The sequence below is a fragment of the Rhinatrema bivittatum genome, chromosome 8, assembly GCF_901001135.1.
Source record: "Rhinatrema bivittatum chromosome 8, aRhiBiv1.1, whole genome shotgun sequence".
Taxonomy (NCBI): domain Eukaryota; kingdom Metazoa; phylum Chordata; class Amphibia; order Gymnophiona; family Rhinatrematidae; genus Rhinatrema; species Rhinatrema bivittatum.
Genome location: NC_042622.1, coordinates 136,355,687 through 136,379,545, shown reverse-complemented (window position 1 = coordinate 136,379,545; position 23,859 = coordinate 136,355,687). Strand labels below are relative to the sequence as shown.

Genomic DNA, 23,859 nt, shown 5'->3' with positions numbered 1-23,859 from the left:
TAATACTAAAGACTGTAATAACAACGCTCAGGGCCTTGGAGAGAACTCTTCCTCCCCTCAACCCCACCCCTCCAACAAGAAATCCTGGAAAGTAATGGGCTTCTGGAAGGTATGGGAGGAGAGGACATCTTAAATCCTTGTAATTGAAGTGGGCCTTGGACTCCTCAATGAGGACCTAGGCCCAGGGGTTACGTACATCACTTGAGCTTTCTTAGACTGATGATTCACAAACCTACAGGGCCAGCGCATCCCATTAGGTGAACTAGGCGGTCACTTTGGGCACTGACCATTAGGGGGTGCTGAAGAGCAGGCAGCGTCTCTCCACCGACAGCGCACAGGATCCTCTTCCCCACCATCTCCGGCTGTGCTTCCACCGCCATGGCCTCTCCCAGAGAGAGCACACCAGCGGCCGCCCCGGCTTTAACGGGGGCGCATCGTGCGTGGTGGCAGCACCAGATGGGGAGGTTGAGGGAAGGGAGGGTAATAGCCAGCTGAGATGTGGCCAGTTTCAGCCCCAAGGGGGGGCGGTGCAACAGGGGGACAGATGTGACCGGGGGGGGGGGGGGCAGGTGCAAGGCAGAAGGTTTGCCTAGAGCACCTAATACCCTTGCACAGGCCCTGCAAACCTAGGTAATAATAAACTGAAGGAAGGGAAGCCATAAAAGCAATATGAGAAAATACATGCACTAAGAGGTTGGTAGACAGTGGAGGATACAGGAGTCAAAACTGTGGCAGAATTCAAGCATGCATGGGATAGACACAAAGGGGCCTTAGTGATGGAGGGAAGGAGAAGACCACAGATAAAGAAGATCTATGACAGCAGAGTTCGTAGGGGCAAATAGGCAGACTGGGTGGATCAAATGGTCCCATGTTGCCAACATCTTCTTCTATGTTTTATGACTTTACATGGGAAACATCACAGACCTGCTTAAAATTCATAGCAAATGTGGAAAAATGGGAATAAATTAATAATCAAATACTGTAATTTTTAAAAAATTAAGCATTCTCTTTGCCACTGGGACTTCCTGAGCAAAATTAGACCAGGAATCTTATTATATATTATCAAATAAATTTTCAGGAATTAAGGAAGGAATATTGTGGGAAGAATTCTTATTCTTCCTATATGAACTTTCATAGTAAGAGCAGTCAGCAAATCAAAAAAGAATGACAGTAATGCTTTCTAATGAACGGGAGAGGCTGAATATATCCGAAGCAGTGCACGGTCCCTCCCTTGTTGTGCCTTATCATTTCTGATTTGCTGAGTGCAGAAAACTTGCCTTTTGAGGACAATAATGAAAGCCATTTCTGTAGATCAAACAGTGTTGATTATTTCCCACCCTCAATATGGGCAAAATTACCCCCATTGTTCTACATTAAGAGAGGCTCCTGGGAGTGGGGAGAAGGCAGGGATGGAACAACAGGCATAGTTCTGTATGATCAGAAGTACGTGCTTTGTTACCGACAGAAAAATTACCCTATTTATTTATTTATTATTTTTATATACCGACATTCAATCTGAGATATCACATCGGTTTACATTCAGGTACTGTAGGTATTTCCCTATCCCCAGAGGGCTTACAATCTAAGTTGTTGTACCCTCAGAGAAAGCAGGTGTAATTTTTAAGGTGGCAGCAAAGAAAGAAAAGTCTCTCCATGGTTTTGCTTTCATCATTGCAGCAAACCCTGTAGGTTAAACTTACCTGCAGGGTTTGCCAGACTGCGGCTAGCTTAATTATGTACCCCATTTTGTGCAGAATTACTCATCAAACATGTGCTCTTCCTGATAGATCACCATCTCGTCAACCATGGCCTTCTGGAAGACAGGGCACCTTGCTATCGATGACGTGGAATTTTGGCATTGCGGACTACCATGTAAGCCTCTTGCCCTTGCTTCTATTTTCTCCTTGAGCAGCGGAAGGACAAGTGAACTGTTCCATATATTTGTCGTAATATCGAATCGTAATGTGGTGTTGATCCAGTCTCTAGTAGGTTCCACCATGAGAAATTTCCAGTTGTGGTGAGTGGCCAAGTCACCCACCACTGCTGAAAGCAATACATGAAGGAAGAAGGATGTTCATATTGCCATCAGGAGACAGCATCTGCTCCTAGGATTATAATATCCCCTTGCTTTTTTCATGTAAATTTTAGTGCCTCAGAGACTGTGCCCAAACGATTCTTTTGTCTGTGCCACGGGGGCATGTGTGGACAAGGACCGGGTTCATGATGGCACCAATGACTGCGGTGATAACTCTGATGAAAGAGCTCCTGAGTATGGTGAGTTTCTTGCACTTCTCTCATTGACCCTGCCACTAATGGCACATCAGATGAAGCTTTGCTGTAATATCCCAATTGAGCCTGATGGAGAGGAAGCTTGATAAATGTTGTGAAGGTTTCACATTCATGTCAGCACTCCATATGATTTATTTACTTTATTGACTTCTATTTGGTGAAACGTTACTACATAAGAACCTACAGTGACTTACATTAAACACAAAAACAAGCACAACATATAGTATCGCAGTTAAAATGACTTTAAACTAGAGCTCTTTGAACTTGCAACCATCCACTTCATAGATCTTATTACTGAGCATAAGGACCACCTTCCCTAGATAAACTAGTCAGCAATCCCTGTCTGCTTTATCCCAGATGCTCTGCTCCTGCTCCTTGTTATTACACAGAACTGTCACAGCATTAAAATGTTGAGAATGACCCCTGAAAGACCATAGGAAAATTAAAACTGAATAAATAAAACTGGAAAAAGAGAGCTTTATTTTCTGCTTTTTTTTTTCCTCCTCTTTTTCTTTCCCTCTTCCCAGAAGGCTTTGCCAGTTGTACTTTTGAAGAAGATCTCTGCACATGGAGCGTGGCTGAGCAGCAGGGAGCGTGGAGGAGGACAAAGGGTCCCAGGCCTACCAGAGACCACACTACCAACAGACGTTCAGGTGGGTCCCTCGCCATCTTTAAGGCAAAACTCTGTTTTGCTCTTCTCGCAGATGTGCCATTGCTCAGGAACACTTAAGAGAAGTCCCAAAGTGCTAGCAGGCAGCTGGTGGTTATGGCAGGACAGGAAGATCCAGGCCTGGTTTTCCCCACCACAATGAAAAAAGAAAGCGGGAGCAAAGGGCACAACCAGGGTAATTTTCAAAGGTAAAGGAGTGTTTTGCCCACAGAAACGGCCCTTTCAAAAATTGTGCTACTAATACGCATGAACATCACACACACACACACATAATGTGTGTGCGTATATGTACAGGCACAGAGAGGCATTTTAGGGGTGGAGTCTAGGTGGGGTTGGGACTTCCATGCATAGTCTTTGATTGTAAAAATTACACATGTAAATTCTCCTGACAAAATGATGTATAATTGTGTGTGTACAGTTTTGCCAGGGTAATTTTCAAAGCAAACTTAGTTTTGGAACTTGGGTGGAAACATCCCACAAATTTATGCGGCCTGTTCTAAAATTATCCCTACAAGTCCACACATGCAGTGGGGTAAAGCCAGGCCTGGATCAGCCTTGTCCTGCCACATGCAGGCCCCTCTCTGCTATCACCGTTTGCACATTCTGACGTATAAGAGCAGGAGTATTAACACAAATATTGATTTGAATGTCGAGTTAAAACAAGCAAAGCCACTGAGCTTCCTCTTGTGTGTTTGATTTCTGTTTCATGCTCGAAGAGATTGGGGAGCAGCTGTTCTGCCCTTCCCTGGAAGCCTGTGCAGAAACGAGTAATCAATGGCATATAATGGAGGTATCCCCCCTCAACCCCAAGTCCATGGAAAGGATCTTAAAATTGCATTCCTTTTTTGGCAGGTTACTTCCTGTATGCTGGGAGCAATTCAACAGAATCTAAAGGGCTCACTGCCACTTTGCTCAGTCCAACATTCAAGGCAACAGATGGCAGTTCTTGCTCTGTAAGTGACGTCTTCTAGTCCTTGCTTCATGGTTTTAGTGCACAGAGAGTTTACACTGGGATGATAAAAACTGTAGGGAGCTGTTACCCTCTGAAGGAAGGCTGGGCACCCAGAATCCGTGCGCTGTGTGAGTTATCTAAGTGCATCCTGGATGGGCTGGGATGAGTCTGAGCTCTGAAAGAACTATTTTCAAAAGTACCCACCTAGGTGCAAAGTCTGAGAGCACATTTACCCATGGACTTTGCACCAGTTCTCAAAGGAAAAGTACAAGCATGCTTTCCTATGAAATTTGTCTGGGGAAAAGTACTCACACAGAATTACACCTGCTTTTTGCATGGGTACTTTTTCCATACAAAATAACAAGTGTACATTTGAAAATTCTCATCTGTGTGCATTATTTCACTCCCCTGACTTGAATGCCCCTGGGCCCGCCTACATTTTACCATTTTACCATTGTTGATGCCCCATGCATACTGAGAAAGGGTTATGCAATTTTTTGACAGCCATTTTACCCAGGTAAATGATTTCTGGAAATTGCACTCTTCAAATATTGTGAGATACATAAGAACATAAGACTTGCCACACTGGGTCAGCCAAGGGTCCATCAAGCCCAGTAACCTGTTTTCAGCAGTGGCCAATCCAAGTCACAAGTACCTGGCAAGTAGTCAAACATTAAAAACATCCCAAGCTTAATGCTGGTAGCAAGCAGTGGCTATTCCTTACTGATTAATAGCATGCTATGGACTTCTCCTCCAGGAAATTATCCAAACCTTTTTTAAACCTGGCTACACTAACTGCCTTAACTACATCCTCTGGCAATGAATTATAGAGCTTAATATTGAGGTGAGTGAAAAATAATTTTCTCCAACTTGTTTTAAATGTGCTACTTGTTAACTTCATGGAGTGCCCCCTAGTCCTTGTATTATCCAAAAGAGTAAATAGCCAATTCACATTTACTCATGCAAGTCCTTTCATGATTAGACATCTATCATATCACTCCTTAGCCGTCTCTTCTTCAAGCTGAACAGCCCTAACCTTTTTAGTCTTTCCTCATAGGGGAGTTATTCCATGCCCTTTATCATTTTGGTTACCTTTCACTGTACTTTCTTCAGTGCAACTATATTGTTGTTGAGATACAGTGACCAGAACTGCACACAGTATTTAATGTGCGGTCTCAACATGGAGCGATACAGAGGCATTATGCCATCCATCATTTTATTTGCTATTCCCTTCCTAATAATTCCTAACATTGTTTGCTTTTTTGACTGCCGCAGCACACTGAGCCAATGATTTCAATGTTTTATCAACTATGACGCCCATGTCTTTTTCATGGGTGGTAACTCCTAATATGGAACCTAACATTGTGTAATTACAACATGGGTTATTTCTCCCTATATGCATCACCTTGTACTTGTCCATATTATATATCATCTGCCATATGGACACCCAATCTTCCAGTCTCATAAGGTCCTATTGCATTTATCACAATCCACTTGTGACTTAACTACTCTGAATAATTTTTTGTCATCTGCAAATTTGATCTCCTCGCTAGTCCTACCCTTTTCCAGATCATTTATAAATATAATAAACAGCACTGGTCCAAGTACAGATCCCTGAGGCACTCTACTGTTTACCTTTTTCCATTTTGAAAAGTTTATTTTAACCAGTTTGCAATCCTCAAAAGGACATCGCCTCCTATCCCATGACTTTTTAGTTTTCTTGGAAGCCTCTCATGAGGGACTTTGTCACACGCCTTCTGAAAATCCAAATACACCACATCTACAGGTTCACCTTTATCCATGTGTTTATTCACCCCTTAACAATGTAGCAGATTTATGTGGCAAGCTGGCTCATAAATCTTTATGTAAATCCAAGTTGGCTAGGTCCCCAAAATCATGTCTATATGTTCTGTGATTTTATTCTTTATAACAGTTTATATGATTTTTCCTGGCATTGAAGTCAGGCTCTCTCCATATTCAAAGGGGTTTGTCCAGATAACTTTTGAGTTAGCTGGACAAACCCTGAGGTTTAAAAATGTGGCTCCTTTAACTGGGTAAATGTTATACAGCTAAGTCATTAACTGGATAAAATTTATCAAGGATAAACTGGAGGTGTTTCAGAGTGCAGTTAATGTAGCTGGAGAATTATCAGATATTCAGAGTAAGCCAAAAAATTATTCAGCTAAGTCTGGATGTGCCTCAGAGTAAGGTTAAAAGTTATCCAGGTACATACTTCCAGATAACTTTACCTTAACTGGTTATATTTAAAATAAAAATAAAGCGGTTAAGTGGCAGAAAAAATAAAGCTAAAAAAAAGGAGTGTGTGGGCCTGCCAGCCCGATCCTTTACCCCTCTAACAAATTGTAACTAATGTCAGACCAAGTATCCAAACCACCACTTCCTCCCAAAGTCTCCCCCCTCCACACACACACACACATCCAAAAGATTGTAAAAACGTCCATGTGGTAAGTTGGTGAGAGCGGCTTGAGAAACAGCCAGAAGGAAGAAGGAGGCAGACTCTGGCTGTTTCCTTTATGTTAAAGAAATATATGAAGAGCCCCCTTCTACCAAATTTACACAATATATATGTTACATTACATAAGAGAAAATTATCTAAAATAAAATGTAACAATTCTTACAGTTTTACAACTCTTTTGTAATTACTAACAAATTATACACATATTTTCATTCTTCTAAATACCAGAGCCTTAATATTCAATAAAAACACATTCATCCATCACGGACTCATCACTTAAAATATAATTATGTACTATATTTTTGCACAATCTCCACTCGCTAACATAATATTATCTAACTTCCTACATATTTCAATATTAAAAATAATACATTAGTTATATTACACATATTCCCTACCTTTACAGTACTCTAAACAATCCTTTTATTGTATGTTTTGCTCCTTGAAATCTATAAACATTTTCATTAATCTTATACAATCCCTCTGTTTACAAACACTCCCAACAAGGGTTATTTTTTCACCACCTTATGGCAGCTTCCTCAGGGGAACATTTCCAAATAATTCAATGGACTGGACCACTGTCTCTCTAATTTTGTGCCTTGGTTTCACATTTGGAAGACAATACCTCTCTTTTATTTTAAATTTCCCAACTTCAAAATATCAATCATTCATCTATATGCAGACATTACTGAGCATGTGTCTTCTTTGATTTAACCCAACGGCAACAACAATTTCCACCACACAATCTTCCAACTTCTACTGAAGGGATATGGTTGTTTCCTTTATATGCAACTTAAATAACTACAGTACCTGAATGTAATCTGCCTTGAGGTGCTGAAAAGGTGGAATATAAATAAAAATACAGTAATTTAAAAAATACATAAAATACAGTAATATTTACAGTGAAAGAAAACTCAAACAAATGCATTTCAAGTAGCACACAGATATCACACATAGCAGATCTTTGCATAGAATGGATTCCTGTCTGTTCTGTGGGCCTCCCTAACCCTTCTAGGCTCTGAGGTTTTGTACACTGGTAAGGGGCTCCTCCCTTCACCCAGGATTCCTTGCAGGTCTGGATCATAAGGAAGACCAAGCGAGATAACTGTGCCCGGTCCCTTAAGATGATCTAAAGGAGTTTCCTAGACACTCCCTAACATATCCTCCCCCTCAGCTGACCCTTATTCGGGTGAGCACCTGCTTGTCCCAGGGATACCACTCTGGGCAGGAAATCCGCATTGGTGTTTTCCTTTCCTGCCCTATGTTGTATTTTGTAATTGAAGGGCTGTAGGGCCAGGAACCATGTCATCACCCTCACATTGGACTCCTTATCCAAAGGAACGTTTGTTGGTCTGTTACAAACGTGAACTGCCATCCCAACTGGAAGTAGTGCAAGGCCTCTAAGCCCACTTGACTGCCAAGGCTGCCTCCTCAACTGTTGCATAATACCTTTCAGCTAATGTATGCCATGGTGTGTTTTTGGCCATCATTTTCTTGGACTTAGACTGCTCCCAAGCCTACTTCTGAGGCATCGGTCTACACCTTGAAGAGCTTGGTGAATTCCGGACTTATCAGGATCAGTTCGGAACATAATACCTCTTTCGGAGCCTGGAAAGCCTTCTCTATTTCAGCTGATTATTGGACCTTCTCTGGTGCTTTCTAGGGATGTGAATCGTTTTGCTGACGATTGACAATATCAGACAGTATTTTCAAACTCGACAAATATCAGGGGGGTCCCCGAAAGCGATAGGAAAACCCCACAAAATTTTCATGGGGTTCTCTTATCGTTTTGGAGGGGGGGGCGGGAAGAAAGGGCACACAAAAACAACCCCCAAACCCACCCCGACCCTGTAAATCTCATTATTTAGAATCCCCCACCCTCCCAACCCCACCAAAACTTTTCTAAAATACCTGGTAGTCCAGCGGGGGTCCTGGGAGTGATCTCCCGCTCTCAGGCCATCGGCTGCCACTAATCAAAATGGCACCGATGGCCCTTTGCCCTTACCATGTGACGGGGCTATCGGTGCCATTGGCCGGCCCCTGTCACATGGTAGGAGCAATGGATGGCCCGTGCCATTTTTAAAGATGGGGGAGGGGGCAAGAAGTCCAATATCTTGGCTACATCCTAGAGAAGGACAAAGTTCATCCGCAAATCTGGAAGATCAAGGCGATCACTCAGGTGATAGTCCCACAAACAAAAGTAAAAGTGAGAGCATTCCTAGGCATCATCGAGTATTATAAATGATTTATCCCCAATTATTCGGAGAAGACAGAGCCTCTCACAAGGCTGTTGGTGAAGAAAGCACTAGGGATGTGAATCGGTGCCAGAATCGGTTCCGGTTTCAGTTTCGTGGACCATCGGGAAATTCTGTTTCCCATGGTCCGAACATTTTTTTTTATCGGCTGCGCCCAAGCCAAAAAACCCACCCTGACCCTTTAAATCAAATGCTTTAGAATCCCCCACCTTCCCAACCCCCCCAAAACTTTTCTAAAGTACCTGGCGATCCAGCGGGGGTCCCGGGAGCAATCTCCCGCTCTCAGGCCGTTGGCTGCCACTAATCAAAATGGCGCCGATGGCCCTTTGCCCTTATCATGTGACAGGGGCCCCTGTCACATGGTAGGAGCAATGGATGGCCTGTGCCATTTTTAAAGATGGCGCCGGCCGTCTATTGCTCCCACCATGTGACAGGGGCAGGCCAATGGCACTGATAGCCCCTGTCACATGGTAAGGGCAAAGGGCCATCAGCGCCATTTTGATTAGTGGCAGCTGACACTCCGAGAGGGGGAGATTGCTCCCGGGACCCCCGCTGGACCGCCAGGTACTTTAGAAAAGTTTTTGGGGGGTCTGGAGGGTGGGGGATTCTAAAGAATTTGATTTAAAGGGTCGGGGTGGGTTTTTTGTTTTTCGGCTCGGGCGCAGCTGATAAAAAAAACTGTTCGGACCGCGGGAAACAAAATGTCCCGATGGTCCATGAAACTGAAACCGGAACCGATTCACATCCCTAGTGCTTTCTTCACCAACAGCCTTGTGAGAGGCTCTGTCTTCTCCGAATAATTGGGGATAAATCATTTATAATACCCCATGATGCCTAGGAATGCTCTCACTTTTACTTTTGTTTGTGGGACTGTCACCTGAGTGATCACCTTGATCTTCCAGATTTGCGAATGAACTTTGTCCTTCCCTAGAGTGTAGCCAAGATATTGGACTTCTTGCTCCCCCCCCCCCCCAGGAAGCACTTCTTAGGGTTGGCCATCAATCCTGCTTTCCTCAGACTTGTTAACTCGGCCTGTTGTTGGCTTATATATGTCTTCCAAGCTGGGCTGTACACCATGATGTCATCCAAATAGGCAGATGTGTACCCTTGATGTGGGCAGAGCAAGCAGTCAACCAAGTGCTGAAATGTTGCAGGGGCATCATGGAGTCCAAAAGGGAGGATAGTGAACTGGAAAAGTCCCCTGGGCATCAAGAATGCAATCTTCTCCTTCACCACTGGCGTGGGAGACACCTGCCAAAATCCTTTTGTAAGGCCCAGGCTAGAGATTAACTGGCCTGATCCCAGATGCTCAATCAGTTCATCCACATGAGGCATCAAATATGAATTTTCAAAACTCATTGAACTTTTTAAAATCAATGCAGAACCTTATCCTGCCATCTGATTTTGGCACCAATACTATGGACAAGGACCTTTCCTTCTCCAAGCCCACAAATGGCCAAAATGCAATTTGCAGTCTTTATACAAATTGCATTACAGCTATTTCAGGCATATTGCACAGCTTAACACCAGGAAAAACATTTCCTGCATTAAAAACATGCAATAGCATGCATTATGCTATCACACAGTGCAATAATGCTCCTCATTTTCATTAATCCTGCCAAACATCTTCCCAATCCCACCCCTTTCAAAAATTTGCATTCACACAATGCATTACTGTTATAGCATTTTCACAGGCATTAATGCCATAAAGCACTTTGATGAATGACCCTATTAGACTCTTACGTTCAGCTGAATGTAGCTCCTAACTTAGGAAACCTAAATATAAGAGCTCAACTTTTTTTCAATATCAGCCCCTGTGTGTTTAACAACATTAAAAAAAAATCTTCCCTTTTGTTCCACCTCTGTTCCAGCATTGACTGAAATGGTTTGGGGAACTGAATGAGCGATGAGATTCAGTCTGGCATGAGCTGTAAATAATATACAAATAAAGAGGCTTCTGCATCACTGAATCCAGTCATGCTTCTTTACATTGCTCTCAAAGGAGAGTTCGTTCAGATGCTAGATTATAGAAATTGTGCTAGAATTTATCCTAAACAATGGGATTAAAATCCCTGCTCTGGGGGATAATACCCTGAGATTTTTAAATATCTGTTCAGTAGAGAGGGCCTTGGTTTTTGCTTGACATTTGAAGGACAGGCATTGTATACACTCAGCAAATGTCTATACATTGAATGCCAAGCAGAAAACCAACTGTTTCTCTACATTTTGTCCTGGCGACTGCTTAGGATGAATAGAGAGGGTGGTGGTAAGAGAAGACAAGCGGTGGGTGACGTAGAGTACAAAATATGGGGAGGGTGGCGCTAGTTTTAGGTTTAGATATGGAAGCACCTATGTCCATCTAACTGCAGTGGCGATGATAAACCTACTTGTACTGAACGGCAGGCCAGCTGCATCAGGGATCCTGGAAAGTCTACCAGTTGGGCTTGGCTATGTTCTCAGAACCAGTTGGGGAGAGGTGGCTGGGATGTTAGCAAGAGCAGCAGCATAACTTGACTACAGGTCCCAGTTCATTGCAAAAAGGATCAGGAGAAGACCACCTGCAGACAGTCAAGCTTATATTACACTTCTAGCTTTAGTGCAAAAGGTGATAGTAAGGACAATGAAGGGCTTGAGCTTGAGCAGTATAGGGAGGAGCAGCTGAATAGAGTGTATGAGTAACATAGTCCCGTATCAGCTGGCTACTCTGTTATGCTCAGGCGTGCAGGAAGGAACATCGTTTGTAGCAATTCTCTCTCGATTTGGCTTGTTTGCATGCAGCCAGACTAAAGTACTCATCAGGATACATCAGAATTCCCATGCAGCTGCTTTAATGAAACCTCAGAGTGTCATTGGCTGAGATGAGCTCATCTAGCTGAAAACAGAATAAAAGATTGTTGGTTTTTTTTGTTTTTTTTTAACAGGGCATTTGTCTGCCCATGAAAGGTAGTATTTGCTGTCTGTATTGGTTAGAACAATCTCATAAACAAATTAGGATGTCACTATCATGCTACATAAACTAAATACTGATCCCCCAGGGGGAAGACAGACTAGAGACCCTCTACCAATAACATTATCCTCTGCCCTTGGCTTAGGACAATGTTATCTTCTGTTGCTTTCCTCAGGGTCCATATTTTTCACTGTTAAATTCACTGCTAGTCCATACATAATAGATGCACAGACACACAACTGTGAAAAATATCTTTCAAGGGTGTTCTTGCTGAAACCAAAAAAAGTAATTTGCTTGCACAGACCGTAGCAGAAAGATTTAATGATTCATGGTATCTGTACTTGCACAGGAAAGGATCATCCAGGGACTTCAGAATGCTAATCTTATAAGCACAGAACTCGTAGATCCAGAATTGCTTCCACTACCACATAATGAAATACATTCATGCAGAACCTAGGGACTTGGCACAGATGATTTTTTTTTCTTTCTTGGACCAGTAGTTCCTCCTTTCTCCAGCTGGAAGCAGTGCTGAGATCTGGTGCCACGAGCTTTCATTCAGAGCCATCCAGGGATTTTCCCCCTTTTAAATAATCTCGCCCTCATATTGTTCCGAGTCTGCTCATTGCAGTAACAGTCCTGAGGCCGGGAGACATGCGTCAAGGCTCCTTCCAGAACCCGGTATCACGGGGTCTATATCCAGCCACCAGGTTTTGTTCCTATTGAGGGACCATGACTCCAGCCCTAGCTGACCCGGGAAATCTGGAAATCGACCCAGGGATCCGCTGAGTCACAGGATTGCTCCAGCACAGATGTTCTAGTAGGCATTTTTTTCTTTCATAGATCTGAAGTATAAGAGCTCCTATCTTCATATCCTGCATAATGTCGCATGGGGGCAAACTACATGAGTGCTTTTAATGCACATACTTCATGCAAATTTTCAAAGGGCAGGAACCTTTAGCAATTGTAAAGTATTTATGCTAAAAGCATGCATGTACCATGCATTTATTTTTGCATGGGAGGCCAAGCAGGGGCATAATAGCGCATGTAGTATTAAAAATTGCTTGTACACATGCTTTTTTTTTTTTACTCCCCATGACCTAAACATATCCACAGGAAGCCTCTTTAATGCAGCTAAGAATATGTGCAGTATTGAGCCCACCTGTACTTTTATCCACATTTGAGGAGGGCAATTTTCAGCCAGGCCAGTTTACCTGGGTGAATAGCATTTAAACCCTGTACACAGGGAGGGTCATTTTCAAACAGCTTGTGTAGCGGTAAAGCCTGCGCGTTTCTCGTACTCATAGACTTCACAGAATTTTCAAAGTGAACTTTTGGGCATAAGTTCACTTTGAAAATTCACAGATAAGTGGCCAGTTGCACACAGAAATTCACTACATAAAGTTACACCACCCCTTCAGAAGGCATAACCTGTGCACGTAGATTCAGAAAGTATGCACATACAGCAAGTATTGACTTCGCTCCAGCTTCATCCCCTCCCCTTCAGGAATGCCTCTGTTCAGTCTGCGAAAAAGGACATGTGAAACCGGATTGTGCGTGTACTTTTACCCAAACAGAGCCCCGGTCAGTTTTGCAACCGCCTTTTACATGCATAAAACCAAATTTTAAGCACATAAATTGCTTTCAGAATGACAAACTTGCCTGGCCGATATGTGGGTAAACCTCTGCCTGTATGACATGTTCCTATGTAAGTTTACCCAGACTGGGCAGAGGCGTTTCTGAGGGTGGAGTTGGGAGGGGATTGGACTCAGTTTATTTATTTGTTTACAAATATTGATATGCTGTCCTTGCAAATAGATCAGGGCGGTTTACAGAGGATAACATTCAAAATATATTAAAATACTTATGCACCTACTTTGGGATTTTAAAATGTGTGCATGTGGATTTTCTTGAAAACTTTGTGCAGATGTCTTAGCAGGTGTAACTTGGGCGGGCAGATAATTTTCAAAACCTAAGTCCACTTTGACAGTTGGTGTAATTTGTGTACATTATTTGCCGACCGTTTTATGTACGATGTTACAGAATTACCACCATAATGTGTTCCATTTTACCTTTACAGCTTGTGCTATACTATTACATGTCTGGCTCTGACACGTGCAAGCTAAGTATCAAAACAAAAACGTCAGAGAAGCTTAACGAAGTGGGAGGAAAGGCCGGGGATCGTGGAGAGGGCTGGTTCAGAGAGAGAGTGGTCTTCCTTGTGCCTGAGACCTTCCAGGTACAGTTACCCTGGCTGTGTCAGCCGAGGGGTCTGCCAGCAGAGGTTTGCTAAGCTTTTCACATTAGGAGCTCAAAGCACAAAAACTAGTCCTTTACCACCCTTGCAAACTATTTGCAAGTTTCACTTTTTACACCTCCATCGAATCTTCAGTGTGATTTCATAATGTTGTTCTTTAGATTTTGACATCAGTTTGACGAAAATTCACTTTTCATGTGAAAGATTGGGCATGCAATTCCATAGTGAAGATTTTCACAAACAGTCATGATTGCCTCTAAAATTGTCTGAAAGGAAATGAGTATTTTTCTTTACACATCCTTAGCGATGAGGCATGTGTTAGCATGTCCAGGAACCCTTATTTTAAAGCAAACTCTGGGATTATTGCTGCTCCAGGACAGGCAGTGTACATCCAGAGCACCAAAAAGTACCCCCAGTAGAACCTAGCAAGATATTTCACTGGTTTAGTTATATTTTGTGCAACGAGTTTTCACCTTCTTGGTGACTTTAACGTCTTCCTTAGGTAGGAAGAGAAGGATAGTCGTGGTGAATCTCTGAGGGCAGTTAACGTTTTCCTTGGTTTCTGCAGATGCTTTACAAGTGCTGTTTGTCTCCTCCTCATAGATGATCATTGAAGGAGCCATCGGAGAAGGAGAGATTGGAGACCTTGCCCTGGATGATCTTTACCTCTCCCCTGGATGCATCGCTGTAAATGGTGAGATGAGAAAAGGCAGAGCTGTGGTGTGCATCCCCTGACTGTGGGGCAAGAGACTTCTCGACTCTTGGTACGGGGGGGCTGAGAGGGCTGCTTACAGTCCCTAGGATCTAGAGCTGAGAGAAATGGCAAAGAGGCAGCCTGCCACCTCATCCCAGGGGGGTCATTGCAGTATTTGACTCCTATGATAAAGGGGGTGGGCTGAGGGTGGAAAACACCTATTGTGGCGTGCCATGCGTATGGAATTTGTGAATGACTATATTCTTTTTAACATTTTATGGAAGGAAAACTAAATAAAATGACTAATAAAAGATCTGGCAGCTGCTAGAAAACAAATTATTCATTGAGTAAGGTATACCCTCATAGGTGGGCCGATGTACACTTCCGCTTAACAGCGTCTTTAACTTTTATGCACTGATGCCAATGTGGCTGCCCATTCACGTTACAATCATAGGGTAACCTTTTTTTTTAACGCGTGATTAACACTGCTGCTTATTTCTTAAGGCAAAACAGTGTTAATCACGCGTTAAAAAAAAGGTTACCCTATGATTGTAACGTGAATGGGCAGCCACATTGGCATCAGTGCATAAAAGTTAAAGACGCTGTTAAGCGGAAGTGTACATCGGCCCACCTATGAGGGTATACCTTACTCAATGAATTGCGTGACATATGTGACTTTATTTTGGGATATTGTTATTACTTAGTCACATTTCTTCCAGTTTTCTTATTTTGAGAGAAAACAAATTATGACTAAAAATACTTCTCTTTCATTTTACTAACATGAACCTGCTGGTGGCCCTTCTTAGTCTTAGTTGGAACACCCACAAATAGATTTTTTTCTTTTATTCTGATTATGTAAGAGGATTGTGATGTAGTAAAATAGAAGAAAGCAGTAGATAAGGACCAATTAGCCCACCCCGACTGCCCAGGTACCCCTGCCTACGCTGCTTTGACTAAGAATATCTCCCAGCTGTCATCTGTACAAGCATAACTGCATATACTGCTCAAACAGTGGCCATCACCCTTCCTCACCCTTTCCACTTCCCTATGAGCTAGAAGAAATCTCCCAGCAGTTAGCTATATGAGCTTAACCCTTCCTTTTTTTTGCCATTACATTGGAAGTGTAGGCAATCTGTCCTATCACCCATGCTGGAGATGTACCACTTTCTTTCTGTTATAACTGAGAGAGTACTAAAGGCAGATTGCTACAACATATTGGTCAGCTTTTGGCCCAAAAGCTGTCTTTAGGTTGGTATGACTGCACCAAGCCCCATCACCCACACAGACCTAAATATGTGCTGGCTGATCAGCACAGGGCCTCTGGTGGCAGATGGAGACAGGCTTTGCCCTTCCCACCATCCCCCTCACCCAGTGCAGCTGCTTCTCATATCTAGCAGTGGCTGTGTGATACATAAGAGCCAGTGCCGGGTGGGCAGCAGGACAACCATAGCTGCTAGCACATCTAAGCTTGTTGCTGCATTCCCACCTCCTGCGGCTGATTGGTTCTCCCGAGCAAATATCCTCCTGCGGAAGGCAACAGAGGCAGCAGGCATGCTGGGAAACAGAGTCCCGATCCTGTGGTCTCTACAGTAAGTGCTGCTGCTACTGGGAGAGAGGGGACAGCAATAGGGAGAAAGAGGAGAGGTGACGGTAATTGCTGGGAGAATGAGGTGGGAGACAGAAAGGAAGGGGACGCGATAGAAGTTTATAAAATTATGAGTGGGATGGAAGAGGTAAGTAAAGGATGATTATTACCCTTTCAAAAATACTAAAATAAGAGGATATCCCCTGAAATTACAAGCAGAATGTCTAAAAGTAGAAAGTACTTTTTCATTCAAGGCACAAATTGTAGAATCTACTGCCAGAGGATGCAGCTCAGTGGAATTGAAAAGAGGAGAAGTTCATAAAACATTATTAGTCAGGTAGACTAGGGAAAGCCATCACTTCCTTTGGGTGTGGGTAAAAAGAAATAGACCTACTTTTTGGGATCTGCCAGGTCCTTATGACCTACACTGGCCACTGTCAGAGACAAGGTGCTGGGCTCGATGGACCTAATTATTTTGTTTTAATGAGGAAGAGGGGTAGGAGGGCAAGAGGGAGACAGAAGTGAGAGCATGTGGAGAAAGAGTGAGGAAGAAGATGGAAAGGATGAGCAAGGGGGCAGAATGAAGGAGGGGATATGAGATGAGTGAGCCAAGGGAAAGAGGGTAAACGAGGGGGGAGGCAGGGAAAGGCTGGTGAGCAAGGGGATAAAGACAGGTGTTTAGAAGGAGGTGAGCATGGGGAAGAGGAAGGGGTAGAGAAGGATGAGCAGAGGGGAAAGGAAGGAGAAGAGATGGATAGTGTGTGGAGGGGAGATGGGGAGAAGGAGGTGAGCAAGGAGGTGAGCAAGGAGGGAAGAGGAGAGGGGTTGTGAGCATTGAGAGGGGAGAGATATAGGGGTGAATGCAGAAGGCAAGGGGTAGATATACATAACGTGGTTGTAAAATGAGGGGCCCTGCTCTTCTTTAGTGCACCAGACCCTGCTCCAGCCTTTAAATGGCGATGTTTGGCCTCTAGTGTCCCAGGGTAGGTAGGTATTGGCATTCACACACCTAACACAAGACCCAGATTCCCTCGCTCCCCCTCACCCCGCTCCTCACCTATGTCTGTTCTTCTTACCGGAGTCTCCAGGGATGATGTATTATTTTCAGACTGATTTTATATTGTTGCTTTCACCTCTCTTTTGTCAGAGAGCCTGCCTGCCTTTAATGATTCTCAGCCCCCCTCGAGCCTGTGTAAGAAAGGACAGTTCCTGTGTGCAGACAACACGTGCATCAGCGAAGACCTGGTTTGCAACTTCCAGGAGGACTGCGAAAACGGCATCGATGAAATAAACTGTGGTAAAAGTCAAAGCCGCATGCTGTGGCCGTTCAGGATATGATGTTGCCAAACTCATTTCATGTAACGGTGCGATATTGATCTAGTCCTGCTATTCCAGCTCCCCCCTTTGTTTTGAAGAAGGGCAAGCACTAGACTGCATTGAGATGGGGGGGTCAACAAAATAAACCAACCATGGACTGGACTTGTATCTCAGGGTGACGCTGAGTTAGGTTAAAATTACTGAGCACAGTAGTCGGCATTTCCTTTGTACTGTTTCGTGGAAATGACCCTGAGATGGGCAGCACACAGGGAGGGTAATTTTAAAAGCCGTTTCTGTGGGTAAACAGTGCACGTACAGCCTCCTTGCATACCGGGAGATGGTCCTGGGGGTGGGGTGGGGGAGGGATTCCAACTTAACCGCACACTTTTCAGTTATACAAAGTATGGGCATACATTTTCGCCAGGTGTAAATTACTAACTGTATCGTGGTGCTGGTAGTTTTCCTGGGGTAATTTTCAAAGCAAACATACACTGGTGCTTTTTACTTTGAAAATTAGGGTAAAAACTACCCGCTGGTTTTGGCAACTGTCCTCATAGAGCAGGGAGGGAAGAGCAGGCCTGGATTTATGCACAGGCCTAGCCTATGCCTAGGGTTTGCAAAAATTCCTGGTTCCTCACTCAAACCTCTGATCCCTCCTCTTCACGTGGACCTCCGATGCTCTCCTGGCAACTTCCTCCCCCGATCTCCTCCCACTCCTGACCTCTTGGCTACTACTTTCACTACTGAGTGAATGTGGAAACTGAGCCAGCCCAAGCTCACAGGCATCCTCCTTCAGCTTCGATGCCCAGTGGATTCAGGGCCACTAGTTCCGTGAGTGTGAAATGACTCATTCTCCATGCTCACGCAACCTGCTGTAGTATTGTTGCTGCTGGAGCCAAAAGATCTAAGTGGGGTGGAAGCAGAGACAGAGGTCCACACAATGGGGAGGAAAGGGATGGAGGGATCAGATGTCTATGCTGGGGAGCAAGAAAGGTTCAGAGGTTCATGGAGGGGAGTGAGCTAAGGTCCCCCAAAGGGGGAGGGGCAGAACTATAACTACACATTTTAGTACCCATGACAGGAAAGCATATTTGTGCCCTACATCCCCACTTCTCTCTCTCTCTCTCTCCTCCCCCTCCATTCTGATCCCCAGTCCTCATTTCCTCTCCCCTCCCATCAAACCAGAAGGTAGGAGAGGGCATACTTCCTGGCTTTTCATCCTCTCTTGACCCACACTTGCATTTCAGTCATTTTTCTGCCCCCAAGGGTCTTTGCACCCTAGGCAGCTGCCCCTCTAACCGTTGCCTATTTACAGCTCTAGGAGGGGGTACACTGGCAGGTGCCTAGGGGAAACAAAAGCCTTAATCTGTCAGTGGGCAGAGAGTGAAAATGTTTTCCTAAGCAGTTGGTAATACCACCAGCTCTAGTCAGGTTTTGGAGTCATTTATACCTTTCAGAAGTCTCTGGAGCTCAGGCCACAGAGTTGTGTGCCATGGCACAGGCAACTTCAGTTTGAGTCTTATGTTTGAGGCTGAAAGAGATCAGGTGCACCACAGAGGAAGGTGAGGAGACAGCTGCTACTACTGTGGTGACCCATGATTGCTAAAGGAGTGGCACTGTGGGGAAATCATACAGGAGACTTATCTCCAGCTAGGGTTGTCAGAAAGGTGGACAAGATGGATGACCTCCTAGAGCGTGCCAACTTGTCTCATCAGAGATAGGGTGCTAGTACTTCATACTAAAATTGTAGAGTAGGCGCTTTACTGAGCTCTTATGTAGCCACTAGCTTGGAGCTGCATTATCCAAGGTGGCCTGATCACCCCCCCCCCCCCCCGCAGCTGTCTCCACTCTCCAGAATATCTGGGGTGTGGGTTGGTCCAATGATGGGCCTGCCTCCAGCCTCCTGAGCCAGCCTGAGTGTGTTCTATGAAAGAGGGAATAATGATGGCACAAAAACAAAATGTTCGACTGATTACTCTAATAATCCTCTAACATAATTTGTTGAAAATAATAGTTACATCACATTACTTTAAAAACCTTGTCAGAGATGACAAGTGATCCAGTTTCTGGCAGGAGATTTTAGTCCACTGCTGGATATTCACATCACAAGAAAATAAGACATGCATGCTGTGATAATACAAGGTCCATCACACAATACGCATCATGCCTCCAGCAGTGGCCAGTCCAGGCCACAAGTACCCATCATATCTCAAATAATGGATCTTTTTCTTATATCTAACTCCCAGGGATAACCACTGGTTTTCCAAAGTCGACCTAGCTAATAACCATTCATGGACTTTTACTTCAGGAAAAGTCCATAAACAGTTGTACAACCCTCTTTTGATCCCCACTATGTTAGTTGTCATGACCTTATCCTTTAATAATAGATTCCACAGGTGGATTGTACCCTAAAAGAAAATACACGATTTGTTTTAAATCTGCCAGTTGCTAGTTTCATGTAATGTCCCCCAGTCCCAGTGTTTGAAAGGGTAAATAACCATTCCCTATTTACCCATTCCATCCCACTCATGATTTTATAAATCTCAATCATATCCCTTCTCAGTCTTCTCCCTTTTCCAATCTAAAGAGCGCTAATCTTTTTAGTCTTTCTCCATAAGGGAACTTTTCCATCCTCTATCATTTTTGTTGCCTTTCTCTGTACCTTTTCTATGTCCGCTATGTCTTTTTAGAGATGGGGTGATTAGAAATGCACACAATACTCAAAGTGCAGTCACACCATGGAGCTATTCAAAGGCATTATACAAAGGCTGCATCTCAAAAAAGATATAGTTGCACTGGAAAAAGTACAGAGAAAAGCGACCAAAATGTTATCAGATCGGCTACCATACGAGGAAAGGCTAAAGAGGTTAGGGCTGTTCAGCTTGGAGAAGAGACGCCTGAGGGGGGATATGATAGAGATCTACAAAATCATGAAAGACTTGAAAAGGTAAATGTAAATCAGTTATTTACTTTTTCAGACAACAGAAGGACTAGGGGCAGTCCATGAAGTTAGCAAGTAGCTAATTTAAACAAATTGGAGAAAATTGTTTTTCATTCAACAAATAATTAAGCTCTGGAATTCATTGCCAGGGGATGTGGTTATGGCAGTTAGTGTAGCTGGATTTAAAAAGGTTTGGATAAGTTCCTAGAGGAGAAGTCCATAAACTTCTATTAATCAATAAAGAATAGTAGCTTGGGATCTATTTAATGTTTGGGTACTTGCCAGGTACTTGTGACTTGGAATGGCAACTGTTGGACACAGGATGTTGGGCTTGATGGACCCTTGGTCTGACCAAGTATGGCAAGCCTTATGTTCTGATATTATCAATCTTATTCTTTATTCCTTTCCAAATAATTCCTAACATTCTATTTGCCTTTTTGACTGCTGCCACACACTGAGTCAATTTCAAGGTATTGTCCACAAGGACTCTGAGGTCCCATTCCTGGGTGGTGACTCCTAGCATGGAACCTAGATTCATGTACCTTTAGTTGGAATAAATTTTCTCTACATGCGTTACTTTGCACTTTTCCACATTAAATTGCATCTTCCATTTAGACGCTCAGTCTCCTAGTCATACAAGAGACATTCCACCTCCTCAATGTATTCTGGTACCTGAAGTGCTGATTTCAAATGGATGGAGCAGGGATTACAAAACCCACAATGCACTGGGGCACAAACTAAAACAATCATGACTGGCAAAAAGTTCCCCAAAAGTTCCCCTCTAGTAATTGGGTCACTTGGGAGTTCTGTGTCATTTCTCCATATCTTGTGATTCTTCTCAATTCCCTGAACCAGGTGCAGGACATGGACTGTGGAGATGACCTCTCAAGGTCCTTTCCCATCTTATCTTTCCCAGGTTCTTTGTTGGTGACCAGATCCTTCTCAGGTCCCACCCAGAAGAGGATGCTGAGCTTTGGAGTTTCAGGGTGAACTAGTTAGGGAGTTCCCTAATTCAGATACCTTTATTAGCATGACAGTTTTACATTTGTTGCCAAGGTAGTAAAATTACAAACAAGAGGGATAAAACTCAATCTTTGATGCTGGTCAATATTGTCTCGGTCAGGTTTTATTTTGTAGCCTGATGAGAGGACACAACATATTTTACTGCAATAACTGCTCTTTCTCTTCTTTCCCTGAGGATTATGCAACACTTTTCCTGCTTGTTTTTTTGTGGTAAGTCTTTGATTTTTTTTTTTTTGTCAGTTCACTGACAGACTTCTGTGTCCACAGGAACTGCAAACTTTGAGAGTAGTAACAATGGCTGGATGGACAGGAGCATTGGGCGGCTGAAATGGGCAAGGACGAATGCGAGTGTGATGCTGCCAGAGAGAAACTACACCACTAACTCCTCTGCAGGTAACCTGCAGCCGCACCTCCAACTTCAGTAGCGAGACTTCCCAGTGTTTGCCTGAAAACAACAGGGTCTTTCATTTCCACCCTTCAAGTGCTCCTCTAACTCCAGACAATCTTTACAGAAGAATGTAAAATGGCCTGATTATTATCTCTTCCCTGAATGATTAATCCCGCAAAGGACCTAATATTTCCTTACCACCCTGCTACGCCAGTTCAGGCTAGTGGATTGTTCCTCCCTGCTAGAAGATGGAGGCATAGAACACAGCTTGCCTTGTATCGTCGTCATTACTAGTCACAATATTCTCTGCCTCCTGCAATGGTAGGATTGGCTGGTGGTACGGCAGGATTTGTCTTCTAGGCCTACCTATCCTTTGGGCTGGTGAGGGAGGGGCTTTGTTTCCCAGCACTATAAGACCAAGCTCCTGAGGCTGCCAGAGCAGCATGCGCTACTCATGGCGCTCCAAAAACCAGAGGGGGGGCTGGAAGAGCCGGACGGGTTTTTTGGTTGTCAGTTTTTGAATAATTAAAAAAAAAAAAAGGATCCTTAGATACTTGCCTTCCCCTCTCCCCCCAACTTCTTTCTTGCTGCCAGTCCTCTGTGATGTCGAGCGGTCAGGACTAGACAGAGAACAGACTACAGACTGGACTCTGGCAACAAACTTTATAAGCTTCTTTATTGTTAAGCAATTTTAAACAAAACAAGCTGGCTGGTTTGTGCACTTCAGCAAAATAATTGAAATTTACAGTTCATGTTCCTTGGCTTCGGTCTCTCTCCCTGGGCTTCCCTCATCACTCTGGCCCTGGTCTCTAATCCCCACATGCAGTGATCCACCCTATCCCAGAATCCCATGCTGGGTTGGGACTTAAGGAAGACCGGTTCAGATAGCTGTACCCGGACCTTTAAAGTAATCTGAGGGAGTTCCTTGCATGCTCCCTCACATATCCTCCCCCTCAGCTGGCCTTATCAGGCCAGGCATTCAGCCGTGCTCGGACTAATTCCCAGCTCTTCCTCACTGGTGACCCACCTCTGGGTGGGCAACTGATTCCCTGTGAGGTGGGCCCACAGGTCATAAACTGGGGACAACCGCATCCCCGAATAACTGGGTACGGGAGCTCAGGAAGGACTCCTGCTTCCATAACGACTTGACCAGCCATGGTCTTCAGCAGAACCTGACTGGTTGGGTATTCTTGTTTGTCCCCATGTGCGCAGGTAAGTGTCTCTCTTTTCTTGTGATTGATGCACTCTTTTTGGAGGAGGTTCTCATGAACAAGAGTCTTGCCAGATCTTGATTTCACCAACGCTTGGGTGGGGACTTTGTCCAGTTCTACCTGGATCACAAACTCTTTGTGATGCTGCTGAGGGATATCCACTAAACGACAGTTTTGTAGCTTTACAAATGTGTTTGCCCACTCTTCTTCCCATTTTTCATTCTCATTCTGGGGTTCTGTTATTGCCCCCTTCTCTTTCTTGTGCTGTTCCTCCAGCTTGCATTTACACTCCATGTCATATAACCATGAACACTCTGACATTATGGTCCAGCACTTTACAAAAAGAGCATGTCCACTGTGTGGGATTGTGTTTGCCTTTAGTCATTCTCCTTGAGGGAACTTTATTTTCAGCCTTTCTAAATAGGCAGCGGTCCTTCTGATGACCATTCAACGCACAAAGGCTACAGAAGGAAAAATTGTCCACATATTCATTCTTGGGCTGATTTGAACTCCCTAAGGTACTTTTCTTATTCCAGGGTGAGGATTTTTCCTGCTTTGGAGTTTTTCCTTTATCCCAGAGACTTTACAATCTAGAGTTGGCTGGGTCATTAAGCTGATGTTCATAACTTCAGGCCCCTCAAATCGGCAGTCCCATGCTAAATGAATTTTCTGACCACAGTTAAAGCACGTGGAAGAGACTGTGGCATGGTGCTTGGTACAGAAGACAAGCTCTTCGCTTCTGAGGGCTGCTGCTGGAAAGCTTCACTCTCTGTGCTTTGCCAGGAAGTTTGTGAAGGCTGTCTTTCTAGCCTCCTTCCTACACTGGGCATTAAATGCTCCTGGTGGAAGGCACCCGC

The 23,859-nt window shown here is 44.0% G+C and overlaps 1 protein-coding gene across 1 annotated transcript in view; it reads left to right on the top strand.

Moving 5' to 3' along the window:
- Window positions 1–23,859, top strand: part of MAMDC4 (MAM domain containing 4) — a 133,338-nt gene that overhangs the window by 36,562 nt on the left and 72,917 nt on the right. The window contains exons 6-13 of the mRNA XM_029614094.1: window positions 1,788–1,872; window positions 2,149–2,274; window positions 2,817–2,942; window positions 3,812–3,912; window positions 13,667–13,825; window positions 14,447–14,537; window positions 17,270–17,419; window positions 21,671–21,796. Coding sequence (XP_029469954.1) covers window positions 1,788–1,872; window positions 2,149–2,274; window positions 2,817–2,942; window positions 3,812–3,912; window positions 13,667–13,825; window positions 14,447–14,537; window positions 17,270–17,419; window positions 21,671–21,796 — 964 coding nt within the window. The remainder of the gene's footprint in view (window positions 1–1,787; window positions 1,873–2,148; window positions 2,275–2,816; window positions 2,943–3,811; window positions 3,913–13,666; window positions 13,826–14,446; window positions 14,538–17,269; window positions 17,420–21,670; window positions 21,797–23,859) is intronic.